Source organism: Microcaecilia unicolor, chromosome 3 (assembly GCF_901765095.1).
Source record: "Microcaecilia unicolor chromosome 3, aMicUni1.1, whole genome shotgun sequence".
Taxonomy (NCBI): Eukaryota; Metazoa; Chordata; class Amphibia; order Gymnophiona; family Siphonopidae; genus Microcaecilia; species Microcaecilia unicolor.
Window position 1 is genome coordinate 72035112 of NC_044033.1, and position 15023 is coordinate 72050134.

Below are 15023 nucleotides of genomic sequence, written 5' to 3' on the forward strand. Positions count from 1 at the left end.
CCGGTGAAGCTTCTTCCACCGACGTTGAAGGGGAGTCGACCTGGGTGGCACCGAGGTTGGGGACCTCACCACAGGCGAAGGGCCAGATGCCGCTGCAGCAGACGGTACAGAAGGTGCAAGCACCCCCGACACCGAAGCAGACTGGCACAGCAACCCTTCCAGAAGCTCTGGATGCAGAGTCCTGATGCGCTCGTCGAGAGCCGCCGTCGGACAAGGCTGCAGGATCAGTAAAGGAGCCGGTGGTAGAATCTGTCGAGGTTCGGGAGCAGGTACCGGGCTGCTAGACCGACGCATCGGCACCTCCTGAATAGAGGGAGAGCGATCCTCTCGGTGCCGACGCTTCTCGGATGCCGAATACCTCGATGCCCTGGAGCTCCCAGCACCGTGTGTCGAAGGAGAACGATGACTGTGCTTCTTCGTCTTCGCTCGACGCCCGTCATCGAGACTCCTCGGTACTGATGAGGAAGACGTAGAATCCTCACATCTCCTCGGGGCTGGGTCCGACGGTCGGTCCCGGGGGGCCTGCATAACAGGAGGCCTCGAGACAGGTGGAGACCCACTCGATTCCTCACTGCTCCCAGCACGAGTTGGTCCTTCCGCAGCCATTACCTTCGCTCCCGACGTCGATGCGTCCCTCGATGTCAACGCCGCCGACCTCGGTACCGATGTCGACGTCAAAGGACAGGACTGAGCCCCAAAAAGCTTCTCTCGTTGGGCTTCGAGACGCTTGCATCCGTTTCTTCATACGAAGAAACAGACTGCAAGCAGCTGGGCTACGGTCTGCAAGGCACTGGATATACCAAACTTGGGTATCGGTACCCGAGATGGTCCGGTTGCACCGAGTACAACGTTTGAAGCCGCTGGGTGTCTTCGATGTCATGGAAGGAAAAACGGCTACGGCAAAATTAAATGACGCGATCGTGCCAAAAAAGTAAAAGGCGCAAAAGGGGAAAAACCTGGCCACGTCGAAAAGAAAGCTTAGAAAGTGCCAAAAACTAAGAAAAAAATACCGGGGTTTTTTTTTTTTTTTTTAAAGAACAACGAATAATGATATAAGAAAAGAAGAAAATATAAAAAGAATCGTCAAGAATCTTTTTTCTGGGCCAGCAAAGCGAACAGGGAAAAACCTCTTCACCTCACCGAGGACAAGAAAAAAACTGAGCGTGAAGTCGTCCGCGCATGCGTGGTGCGTGTGGTTCGCGCGCTAGAGGGCTCTGGCAAAACTTAAAATTTTGCTGTAGAAAAATTTGCCATTTCCTGGGCCGCCTTGGACGCCGACCCACATGTGAGAACAAGCAGCCTGCTTGTCCTCGGAGAAAAACATTTATTGCTCCTGGTGGAAAGAGTTGTGAGAAAGGCTATCAAAATGGCACAGATTCTGCTAAATATGCAGGGCAGGAGAGAGGGGGGGGGGGCATATGAGCGATATTCAAATAGCTAAAAGGCATTAATATTACACAAGGAACAAATCTTTTCAGTGGAAATGAAATTGTACAACTAGATGTCATAAAACAAGGCTCAAAGTGGGTAGAATAAGGAATAACTTCAGAAAGAATTTCTTCACAGAAATGGGGGTCGATACACTGAATAGCCTCCCAGTGGCATAGTGGATACAAAAACAATAAAAGAATTTGAGACAGCATAGGGGAAAGACAGAGGAACTTTAATAATACAGAAGTAGAAAATAAGTCACCTAAGGTTAAGTGCAACAGGAATTAAACGCAGAAACTAAATGGGCCTGAAGGGCCATCAGATTCAGACTATCAAGGATTATGCTCCTAAATTTAGGAGTGTAATTTAAATTTAGGAGTGTAATTTATACTCCTAAATGTATGCTAAATCTATGAGCATAATAGGCCCTAAATTAGGAGCATGAATTTAGGAGCATAGATTACAATCATAATTTAGGAGCATAAATTTAAGTGCATAAACGTTATAGAATAAGGCCCTTGGGGGCTAAGGTTGTCACCGGGGAGACATTATGAAAAGCTCCAAACTAAAACATCTTAGCCCCACTTTTTCATGGAGGCTTTTGTGTTGCACAGTAATCTGATGCATAATTAACAAAGTTTGGGAAACCTTCCTGGAAAGGAGGAAGACAGCTCCCACAGCTCTTCCTGCTCACAGTACAGTTTCAAAGAGCAAAGTCAGACAACATAGGATATGCCAGAACGACCATGTGGCACTCCTCAAATGGCCATCAATCCTGCCAGTGTATTTTCCTTATCAACAGCAGAGGATACCTACTCCCCCTCCCAGTGGTCTTCCCACATGTGGGACGGCTGATCTCTTATCAATTTCTTCCACAAGTCCAAGTTTGTAAAACGGACAGGAAACTCCCTCTGCACTAATCGCACAGCAACGCCTCTGCCATTATATCCACATCCACTAAGGCAACTACCATGCATACCTCCAGATTATTGCACATACCATCACAGTTATGAACCTCACTCATAAGCCAAAGTACGAGAAACATGATCTCAGTCTCTCAAATTTTCTCCCAACACTTGCTATAATATTTGCACTGTGCCAAAGAAAACTTACTTCTGGAGTTCACAGGATATCCGCAATACGTAACTATCATCCTGCTAATGCACATTTCAGGCCTTTATTAGCCTAGAAAAAATAGCCTTATTATTCAGAGACAAGGTTTTCCTCAGAACTAAATGTTAATTTAGTTGATGGAAATCCAATGAAAGAAATACAAATTCATCATCTATAAATTACACTGATACTTTCAACCTGGCTTCCAGCAAATGCCATAAACTTTTGCGGTCACAATCAGGCTTATTTTCGAAAAGAGAAAGATGCCCATATTTCGACCCAAATCGGGAGATGGGCGCCTTTCTCTCATGGGCGCCCAAATCAGTATAATCGAAAGTCGATTTTAGGCGCCTCCAACTGCAGTCTGTCGCGGGAACGGACAAAGTTGACGGGGGCGTGTCGGGAGGCGTGGTGAAGGCGGGACTGGGGCGTGTTTATCGGCCGAGGAGAGATGTGTGCGCTCGGCCGATAATGGGAAAAAGAAGGGTGCCAGAAGCGAGAATTTGGGTCACTTTTTTGGACCCTTTTTTTTCACAAACAAGTCCCCAAAAAGTGCCCCAACTGCCCAGATGACCACCGGAGGGAATCGGGGATGACCTCCCCTGACTCCCCCAGTGGCCACTAACCCCCTCCCACCAAAAAAATAGAACTTTAAAAACTTTTTTTGCCAGCCTGTATGCCAGCCTCAAATATCATACCCATTTCCATCACAGCAGTATGCAGGTCCCTGGTGCAGTGGACTTCAGCCAGGTGGACCCAGGCCCATCCCCCCCCTACCTGTTACACTTGTGCTGGTAAATGGGAGCCCTCCAGACCGCCCCCAAAACTCACTGTACCCACATCTAGGTGCCCCCCTTCAACCATAAGTGCTATGGTAATGGTGTAGAGTTGTGGGCAGTGGGTTTTGGGGGGATTTGGGGGCTCGGCACCCAAGGTAAGGGAGCTATGAACTTGGGAGGTATTTTAAATTTTTTTTTTTAAATTGTTACAAGTGCCCCCTAGGGTGCCCGGTTGGTGTCCTGGCATGTGAGGGGGACGAGTGCACTACGAATCCTGGCCCCTCCCACGACCAAATGCCTTGGATTTGTTCGTTTTTGAGCTGGGCGCCTTCGGTTTCCATTATCGCTGAAAACGGATACCACCCAGCTCAAATCCGCCCAAATGCGATGCATTTGCCCGGCACAAACCGTATTATCGAAACAAAATATGGACGCCCATCTTTTTTGAAAATACGGTCTGGCCCGCCCCTTCGCGGACCCGTCCTCAGAGATAAACGCCCATGGAGATGGGCGTTCGTGTTCGATTATGCCCCTCAATGTGTACTGTTTCTATAGGAGCTCAATGCAAGTGTGATCTCTAATAGTACTGCCAGCAGCCTATTATAGCATGATGTCCTTCAGCATAGAGCAGTGCCACAGCACATGGCACACACAGGTGAGATCTCAAACACATCCAGTAACAATAAGTAACAGCTTAGTTGCAAACTGGCCTCATATTACACACATATGCACACAAAAAAAAGCAAGATAAATCCTATATAATAAAACGCACCTCCAACATTCTGAAGCAGACTGCATGGCTGAGGCATTCCTGCTCTCTGTATCCATCTCCTGAATTGACATCACGTACTTCCGGGTTTGTCACAAGCAGAAGTGACCAACCACACGAGGTTTCTCGGCTTCAGAATGTTGGAGGTAAATTCATAAATAGGATTGGTCAAGTCCTTGAAGCACAGCCAGAGCTCAGCGTCCTGCACAGTAACGCTCAGACACCAGAAAGAGGGGGGGGGGGGGCATCTCTGTCACACACACACTCTCTCATAGTCAATGTCTTTCTCTCTCTCACACACTCTATGTCTCACACTGTATCACATTCACGCTCTATGTGTCACACAGTCACTCACACACTCTTGGTCTCATACACTCAGTCTCACAGAGAGTCTGTGTCTCATACACACTCTCTCTCTTGCACACACTGTGTGAAACACACTCTCTCTCTCACACACTGTGTCTCACATACGCACTTGCACACACTTTCATTCTCACACACATACTCTCACAGACACACTCGCACCCAGACTCACTCACTCTCTCTCTCACAAACACTCGCACCCAGACTCACTCACTCTCTCTCTCACAAACACTCGCACATTCACTCTCTCTCACAGTCACTCTCACATACACTCTCAAACATACACACTCCGAGGAAAACCTTGCTAGCGCCCGTTTCATTTGTGTCAGAAATGGGCCTTTTTTACTAGTAAGTGTATAAAAAAACTAGATAACAAACATGGCAGGACTATACAAGTAATACTTCATTCACCAGCCACAGCTGTAAATGAGCAGAGCTTACTTTAACTTGTAAGGTCTTCATCTCTGCCTCCAGTCTTTTTCTTTCTTCAACTTCCTTGTTATACTTCTCTTGTAGCTGTTCAAATTTAGAATCTAAAATGAAATTGCAATTAGATAAACACTAGGAAGATAATTTTAAACATGCAGGGAACAGTATTTTACAAGCTCAAGTGGGCCTCTTATAATTTTTTTTTTTTTTGAAAATATCTTTAATATCTCAGGTCCGGTTTGTATGTGTAGCGCTGATGCTGGCACGAAAAACGGTATTAGCACACTGGATTTTGGAAGACCCGCCGGCTATCAACCAGTGGTGGACTAGAATGCTGCAGAGGGCCTCTTATAATAATAGGTACACAGACTCACTCATGGTAAATTTATAACTGGTCGGCTGAATTGAGAGCGCAAAAAGGTGCCTATCTGAAGCCTATTTTATAAAGATACATAGGTTTTTATGTGTCTTTATAAAATACTAGCATAATCCTGCATAAATAGCAGATGAAATGAACATGCATACATTTACACCAGCTCTATAGCAGGTGCAAATGAGGCACACAGAGAAGAGTATCAGATGAAACTGAAAGAAGCCAAGAGAAATATACATCTGGCAAAGTGCAAGCAGAAGAACAAAAGGCTAGAAATGTAAGGAGGGGTGACAATTTTTTCAGGTATATTAGTGAAAGGAGAAAGACTAAAAATGGAGTTGTGACAATGAAAAAATGCTGCGGACTGCTATGTGGAGAACAATGAAAAAAAAAGCAAATATGCTAAACAAATATTTCTGTTCTGTTTTCATGGAAGAAAATCCTGGAAAAAGACCACGATTGACTGGCAAAAGTATATACGAGAACAGAGGGGATATAGCACCATTTACGGAAAAAAGTGTTTATGAACAACTAGAAAATCTGAAGGTGGACAAAGCCATGGGAACGGACGAGATCCATCCCAGACCGAGACCACATCAGATAATGAGGAAGAAGCAGAGATAGTCTCATCTGCCCACTCCTGGAGGTCTAAATGGGATCTCTTAGGAGCCAGAGGGAGGGTGAGGCAAGAAACCAAGGTAAAATTATGTATCATACCTGATAATTTTCTTTCCCTTAATCATAGCTGATCAATCCATAGATTGCTGGGTTGTGTCCATCTACCAGCAGGTAGAGATAGAGAGCAATCTTTTGCCTCCCTATATGTGGTCATGTGCTGCCGGAAATTCTCCAGTATGTCGATATCAAAGCTCCATCCGCAGGACTCAGCACTTAGAGAATTACACCCACAAAGGGACACTCTACCCAGCTCACCACCGCTGAAGCGGGGGAGGGGAAATATTCCAGCGCACCACCGCCGGGGCGGTGGGTGGGAAACCACACCCGCCAACACGGGGAGAACTGGCTTATCCTGCTACCGCAACCACGGGAGGAGCTGGCTTACCCTAACACCACCGAAGCGGGAGAGATACACAGCTACCCTACAGCTGCACGAAGCGGGAGGGAGCGCCAGCATAATTTAGTTATCAATCCAGCCACCGCCGAAACGGGGGGAGAGGAAGCAGCATCTCAATGTAACACAAAATCGTCTCAACTCGAAGAAACTTCAATTGAAAGAACTTGAACACGAAGTCCTCGTGAACAGGAACTGAAGACTGAACTTGAACCTGAAATATAACCAGAACACAAACAATACAGATATCTGGGAGGGGCTATGGATTGATCGGCTATGATTAAGGGAAAGAAAATTATCAGGTATGATACATAATTTTACCTTCTCTATCATCAAGCCGATCAATCCATAGACTGGTGGGATGTACTGAAGCAGTACTCACCCAGGGCGGGACATGGAAATCCCTGAACGCAACACTGAAGCCCCAAACTGGGCCTCGGCCCGAGCAGCCACATCCAAGCGGTAATGTCGTGAGAAGGTATGAGCCGACGACCAAGTAGCCGCTCTGCAAGTAGGCTGCAAGTAGGCTGCTTGTGCTCTAGTAGAGTGTGCCTTCAGCTGAATAGGCGGAATCTTCCCCGCCGCCACATAAGCTGACGCGATCATCTCCTTGACCCAATGTGCCACCGTAGGCTTAGATGCCTGCAGACCCTTACGAGGGCCTGTGAACAGCACAAACAGGTGATCCGACTTCCGGAAATCATTGATCACTTCCAAGTATCTGATGATGACCTGTCTAACATCCAGGTATTTGAGCGCAGGGTACTCCTCTGGGTAATCCTCCCTATGAAAGGAGGGTAGGCAAAGCTGCTGATTCACATGGAATCGAGAAACAATCTTGGGCAGGAAGGAAGGCAGTGGGTGAATCAACACTCCTGCCTCAGTGAATCGCAGGAACGGCTCTCTACACGAGAGTGCCTGGAGCTCGGAAACTCTTCTGGCTGAGGTGATAGCCACCAGGAAGACCGCTTTCAACGTCAAGTCCTTCAGCGATGCCCTTGGAAAGGGCTCGAAGGGCGGCTTCTGCAAGGTCCGTAGCACCAGATTGAGATTCCACGTAGGCACTAACGAGTGCAGAGGAGGGCGCAGGTGATTAACTCCTTTGAGAAAGCGCACCACATCTGGCTGTGAAGCCAGGGAAGCCCCCTTCAGACGACTCCTGAAGCAAGCTAGAGCCGCCACCTGGACTTTCAGCGAACTGAGCGACAGGCCTTTCTCCAGTCCCCCTTGCAGGAACGCCAACACTGAAGATATTGGAGCAGTGAAGGGCGATACAAAGCCCACCTCGCACCACGACGCAAAGGTACGCCAACCCCTGGTGTAAGTGGTAGAAGTAGAGCGCTTCCTCGCTCTCAGCATAGTGACCTTGTCTGAGAAGCCCTTCTTCCTCAGCCGCTTCCGCTCAAGAGCCAGGCCGTAAGACCAAAGGGGGAGGGATCCTCCATCACCACGGGACCCTGATGCAAGAGGCCCCGCTCCGCTGGCAGCCGCAGAGGACCGTCCACCGAGAGTCTGATTAAGTCCGCATACCAGGGACGTCTGGGCCAATTCGGACCCACCAGGTTCACCCGGCCCGGATGCTTTGCCACTCGGCCTAGCACCCTGCCCATCATGGGCCAGGGCGGGAACACGTAGAGAAGCTACACCCCTACACCCCTTCCCGTGCACTCCGCTCCATGGATAAATCCTTCTTATCTGTTCCCTTCTCCACTACTGCCAACTCCAGACTTCGCGCCTTCTGTCTCGCTGCACCCTACGCCTGGAATAAACTTCCTGAGCCCCTACGTCTTGCCCCATCCTTGGCCACCTTTAAATCTAGACTGAAAGCCCACCTCTTTAACATTGCCTTTGACTCGTAACCACTTGTAACCACTCGCCCCCACCTACCCTCCTCTCTTCCTTCCCATTCACATTAATTGATTTGATTTGCTTATTTTTTATTTTTTGTCTATTAGATTGTAAGCTCTTTGAGCAGGGACTGTCTTTCTTCTATGTTTGTGCAGCGCTGCGTATGCCTTGTAGCGCTATAGAAATGCTAAATAGTAGTAGTAGTAGAAGCTCCTGTGCCAGCCACTGCTGGAGAAGAGCATCGACTCCCAGAGATTGAGGGTCCCGTCCTCTGCTGAAAAAACGCGGTGCTTGGCAATTGGCCGAGGACGCCATCAGATCCAGGCTCGGCCGGCCCCAGCGCTTCGTGATGTCCAAGAACGCCCGAGCAGACAGTTGCCACTCTCCGGTATCCAAGGTATGGCGACTGAGAAAGTCCGCCTTGACATTCATGACTCCCGCAATGTGGGCCGCCAACAGCTGTTCCAGATTCGCTTCCGCCCACAGGCATAGCTTCATGGCCTCCTTGGCTAGAGGAGCGCTCCTGGTACCTCCCTGGCGATTGACATAGGCCACAGCCGTGGCATTGTCCGACAGGACCCGCACAGGCCTCAGCAGCAGTACCGGGAGAAACTCTAGAAGCGCCAACCGAATGGCTCGGAGTTCCAGGAGGTTGATGGACCATTTCGTCTCTGCAGCAGACCAGAGCCCCTGCGCTGTCCGTCCCATGCAGTGGGCTCCCCAGACCGTCAAGCAGGCGTCCGTCGTGACGACAACCCACTCTGGGGTCGTAAGAGGCATTCCTGCGGACAGCTTGCCTGGCCTCAGCCACCAACTCAGCGCCTTTCACACCGCAGGATCCAAAGGAAGGCGTACAGCGTAATCCTCCGAGACTGGAGTCCACCGCCACAGAAGAGAGTGCTGTAGTGGTCTATTATGAGCCCTGGCCCAGGGCACTACCTCCATCATGGCCGTCATGGAGCCCAACAGCTGCACATAGTCCCAAGCCCGAAGAGTAGAGGAGGCTAAGAACTGGTCCACCTGGGTCCGAAGCTTGACGCTCCGGTTGTCCGGCAGGAACACTCTGCCCACTTGGGTGTCGAATCGAACTCCCAGATACTCCAGGGACTGCGTCGGGCGCAGCTGGCTTTTCTCCCAGTTGATGATCCATCCCAGGGAGCTCAGAAGAGCAATGACCCTGTCTGTAGCTCTCCCGCACTCCACATAGGAAGGGGCTAGGATCAGCCAGTTGTCCAGATAGGGATGGACTTGCACTCCCTCTTTGCGGAGGTAAGTCGCGATGATCACCATTACTTTGGAGAAGGTCCGCGGAGCCGTAGCCAACCCAAACGGGAGGGCTCTGAACTGGAAGTGTCGGCCCAGTACTGCAAAGCGCAGAAAGCGCTGATGAGGCAGCCAGATGGGAATATGTAGGTAAGCTTCCTTGATGTCCAGGGATGCCAGGAATCCTCCCTTTTTCACCGCAGCTATTACGGAGCGGAGAGTCTCCATCCGGAAGTGCCGTATCTTTAAGGCCCGATTGACTCCTTTGAGGTTGAGGATAGGCCGCACAGCACCTCCCTTCTTTGGCACCACGAAGTAAATGGAGTAACGTCCCTTGCCAAGTTGATCTACTGGCACTGGGACCACCGTGCCCAGGCGGGGCAGGTTGTCCAAAGTCTGCTGTACTGCCGCCGCTTTGACTGGAGACTTGCAGGGAGAGTTTACAAACCCATCTCTTAGGGGCTGGCAGAACTCTAGTTTGTAGCCGTCTCTGATGACTTCCAGAACCCAAGCGTCTGAAGTTACCCTGGTCCACTCGCCCAGAAACGAGGATAGCCGTCCTCCGATCTGCTCTGGGGCATGGACCAGGGCCCCGTCATTGGGTACGAGGCCCTGGGGGAGGGCCGGTGGAAGAACCTGCGGGACGGCGGTCCCTGCAAAAGGAATGCTGCTTGGGGGAGAAGTTCCGCTTGAAAGATGAGGAGGAAGAGGAGGCCGATTTGCCCGGGCGATACCGACGGGCTTCCTGAAATCGGCCCTTGGAAGAACCAGGGCGTGCACTGCCGGCCCGAGTCCTGACCTCCGGCAACCTCTTGCCCTTAGATGTGCCGAGCTTGGTCACGATCTTGTCCAGCTCGTCCCCAAAGAGCAGCTTGCCTTTAAAAGGCAACTTGGCTAGGCGAGATTTTGAGGCATGGTCAGCCGACCAGTGCTTGAGCCACAGCTACCGCCGGGCAGAAACTGTCTGAGCCATACCTTTACCCGAGGCTCTCAAGACATCATACAGCAAGTCCGCCAAGTAGGCCAGGCCCGACTCCAGGCCAGTCCGCCCTCAAGGAAGAGTCCGAGGGGGAAGCCCGCTGCAAAACGGTCAGGCATGCCCTGGCCACATAGGAGCCACAAACCGAGGCTTGCAAATTCAGGGCGGCTGCCTCAAAGGCCGACCTTAAGGACGCCTCCAATCTTCTGTCCTGAGCGTCCTTCAGGGCAGTGCCACCTTCCACCGGCAGAGCCGTCTTCTTAGTCACCGCAGTGATTAAAGAGTCTACTATAGGCCTGAGAAAGGCCTCCCGTTAACCCTCAGGCAGAGGGTACAGACAGGACATGGCTCTGGCTACCTTAAGGCTCGCTTCAGGGGCATCCCATTGAGCTGAAGTTAAAGTCTGCATGGCTTCATGAACGTGGAAGGTTCTGGGCGGGCGCTTAGTTCCCAGCATAATGGCAGAGCCAGCTGAGGCTGAAAGAGGGCCTTCCTCCAGAGAGGAAATTTTCAGAATGCTCATGGCCTGCACTAACAGGTTGGGCAAATCCTCTGAGCGAAAAAGCCGCGCTGCAGAGGGGTCATCCGCTCCATCCAAGCAGGGATCAGTCTCCTCCACAGAATCCCCTAAGGACCTTTGGGAGAACTCAGATACACTGCCCTCATCCACATCAGAGGAGACCGAGTCCCCTAGGGCCTGGAGATCCACCCGAGGGCGCTTGATCATGGAAGCCTCATCACCCTTATCAGACAGAGGAGCAGGGGCAGCGTTTTGCATAAGGAAAGCCTGATGCAGCAGTAAAATAAATTCAGGGAAGAAACCCCCCAGTCTGTGCACTTTTGCAGCCTGGGCCACGGCCCTAGAGGCACTCTCAACCTGCGCTCCCAAGAGCAGGGAGAGAGGCACGCTGCGCATCTAAAATGGTATCCGCCGCGACACTCCATGAAGGAGCCGCGCGGGAAGAATGGCGCTTTAATTTTGTCGACTTTATACCGTCACCAGAGTCAAGGGCGACCATACCATTAACGTCTCCCACCTCAAGGGCGGCCCAAGAAGGAGCCGACCGAGCAGCGTGGCCGGCCACAACCAGGAAGGTGGCCAGCGGGGGATGGGCGCCTAAGGCGGGAAAAACCGCTGCACTGGAGGAAAACCCAGGGAACTCTCCCGATTCCGAAAAGGCGCCCAAGAAAGGCGTCTCTGCCTTTGAACCCCCCGCTTCCCCGCTAGACGCGCGCACGCGGTCCAGGGAGCATCTTTTCGCGCCCTTACCATCCGACGCCATAGCCACGTGTAGACCGTTCGGGGAACCCCCTGCCCGCTAGGAAAAGGTAAAATTACCTGCTTCTCGCTCCGAGCTGCAACAATTTGGAGTCCCAGTGAGTAGCTGCAACCAAGGACGTCTTTCTCTCAAGGACGTCTATTTTTCTGGGGTTTTTTTTTAAACGGAGTCAGCAGGAGGGGGGAGAAAAGGAGGGACCTGGCACCACCAGGTTTGCACTTGCTCACGAAGAGGCCTCAACCCCAGGTACTCAACAAGACCTAAACAATTAGGCTTGGAGACCTAGCCAGAGCTGCTGCTGTTTGACCACACACCTGCTAGATAGAGAACATACTGGGGAATTTCTGGCAGCACATGACCACATATAGGGAGGCAAAAGATTGCTCTCTATCTCCACCTGCTGGTAGATGGACACAACCCACCAGTCTATGGATTGATCGGCTTGATGATAGGGAAAGCACCTTGCTCCTGCTTCAGTAAATAAGCCTGGTCTAAGAGCAATATAAACTCTGGGGTAAACAAAAATCTTGGTGCAGCTGAATGCTCTATCGGGCCCCGAGGCTGTAAAATGGTAGCTGTGCTCTGCACATGAACAGACAGTCCTGTCCCATGCTCTCCAGTAAACCTCTCTCTCCTTTCATATTTTTTTTAAAGGTGCTGGAAAAGGAGATCTCCACAGCAAACAGGGGAGAGGTGAAGAGAGGGAAGATGTAAATTCACATCAGTACACAAGTATTGCCATACAGGGAAAGACCAAAGGTCCATCAATACCAGCATCCTGTTTCCAACAGTGGCCAATCCAGGTCACAAATACCTGGCAATATCCCAAAAAACTACAAAACATTTTATACTGCTTATCCCAGAAATAGTGGATTTTCCCCAAGTCCATTTAATGGTCTATGGACTTTTCCTTTAGGAAGCCATCCAAACCTTTTTTAAACTCCGCTAAGCTAACCGCCTTTATCACATTCTCTGGCAACAAATTCCAGAGTTTAATTACACGTTGAGTGAAGAAAGATTTTCTCCAATTCGTTTTAAATTTACTACATTGTAGCTTCATCGCATGCCCCCTAGTCCTAGTATTTTTGGAACGCGTAAATAGACGCTTCACATCTACCTGTTCAACTCCACTCATCATTTTATAGACCTCTATCATATCTCCCCTCAGCTGCCTTTTCTCCAAGCTGAAGAGCCCTAGCTGCTTTTGCCTTTCTTCATAGGTAAGTTGTCCCATCCCCTTTATCATTTTCGTCGTCCTTCTCTGCACCTTTTCTAATTCCACTATATCTTTTTTGAGATGCAGTGACCAGAATTGAACACAATATTCGAGGTGCGGTCTCACCATGGAGCGATACAAAGGAATTATAACATCCTCATTTTTGTTTTCCATTCATTTCCTAATAATACCTATTTGCTTTCTTAGCCACAACAGCACAATGAGCAGCTTTCAATGTACCATCAATGACGACACCTAGATCCCTTTCTTGGTCCGTGACTCCTAACGTGGAACCTTGCACGACGTAGCTATAATTCGGGTTCCTCTTTCCCACATGCATCACTTTACACTTGCTCACATTAAACGTCATCTGCCATTTAGACGCCCAGTCTCCCAGTCTCGTAAGGTCCTCTTGTAATTTTTCACAATCCTCCTGCGATTTAAAGACTTTGAATAACTTTGTGTCATCAGCAAATTTAATTACCTCACTAGTTACTCCCATCTCTAGGTCATTTATAAATATGTTAAAAAGCAGCCGTCCCAGCACAGACCCCTGGGGAACCCCACTAACTACCCTTCTCCATTGAGAATACTGACCATTTAACCCTATTCTCTGTTTTCTATCTTTTAACCAATTTTTAATCAACAATAGAACACTACCTCCTATCCCATGACTCTCCAATTTCCTCTGGAGTCTTTCTGAAAATCCAGATACACAATATCAACCGGCTCACCTTTATCCACGTTTGTTCACCCCTTCAAAGAAATGTAGTAGATCGGTGAGGCAAGATTCCCCTTCACTAAATCCATGTTGACTTTGTCTCATTAATCCATACTTTTGAATATGCTCTGTAATTTTGTTCTTAATAATAGTCTCTACCATTTTGCCCAGCACAGACCAAATATATTCCGCATATTAAAAAAGGATGACGGAAGGCCAAACGACAGCCGGCGTGGTTAAAAAGTGAGGTGAAGGAAGCTATTAGAGCTCAAAGAAAATCCTTCAGAGAATGGAAGAAGGAGTGGAGGAGTGGCCTAGTGGTTAGGGTGGTGGACTTTGGTCCTGAGGAACTGAGTTCGATTCCCACTTCAGGCACAAGCAGCTCCTTGTGACTCTGGGCAAGTCACTTAACCCTCCATTGCCCCAGGTACAAATAAGTACCTGTATACAATATGTAAGCCGCATCGAGCCTGCCATGAGTGGGCTGACCATTTTCTGTTCCAGGGCGTCTTGGAGACGGATGGAAATTAAAAATGCTTGGAGGAGAAAAAGAAAATATTCCCCTGAAGCAGCTAGGAAATAGCGAAACAGGGCTTCCCTGTCAGGATTTGAGGAATTTTGAGAACATACAGCATTGAGGTCTGGATCGAATGGCGAAGACATCAGCATATTAAGCTAAGTACAATTTCCAAGTTTGGACAAGTGATTTAACTCTCCTACAAGGTTTGTGGTGGCACATGACAGTGCTCCTTTGAAAGATTATGTGGAGTTTTTTTTTGTGAAGACATATGATTGTAAACGGTTCCCTCATTATATGGTTCCCTCATTATATCTAAGGTGTGTCCTTTAAAAACGAGGTGGAACCGAAGGTTCTGAAGTCTTTTTTTCTCCACTTTTTTATGGTGTGCCTGTCAGAGTGCCCTCAAACCTATTGTGTATGAGGTAGAATTGTTCATGCATTATTGGTAATTGAAATCACCCATTATTATTGTGTTGCCCAGTTTGTTTGCGTCCCTAATTTCCTTTAACATTTCTATATCCATCTGTTCATCCTAGCCAGGCGGACGGTAGTACACTCCTATCACTATCCTTTTCCCCTTTACACATGGAATTTCAATCCACATTGATTCCAAGAAGTGTTTTGTTTCCTGCAGAATTTTCAATCTATTTGATTCAAGGCTCTCATTAACATACAATGTTACCCCTCCACCAATTCAATCCACCCTATCACTACGATATAATTTGTACCCTGGTATGACACTGTCCCACTGGTTAGCCTCCTTCCACCACGTCTCAGAGGTGCCTATTAAATCTAATTTTTTATTTAGTGCAATATATTCTAACTCTCCCATCTTATTTCTTAGGCTCCTGACATTCGCATATAGAC

At 49.0% G+C, this 15023-nt stretch overlaps 1 protein-coding gene across 1 annotated transcript in view; it reads right to left on the minus strand.

The window, feature by feature from the left end:
- The window catches only part of CENPF (centromere protein F), a 233655-nt gene that overhangs the window by 210611 nt on the left and 8021 nt on the right, over positions 1-15023 (minus strand). The window contains exon 4 of the mRNA XM_030196036.1: positions 4897-4988. Coding sequence (XP_030051896.1) covers positions 4897-4988 — 92 coding nt within the window. The remainder of the gene's footprint in view (positions 1-4896; positions 4989-15023) is intronic.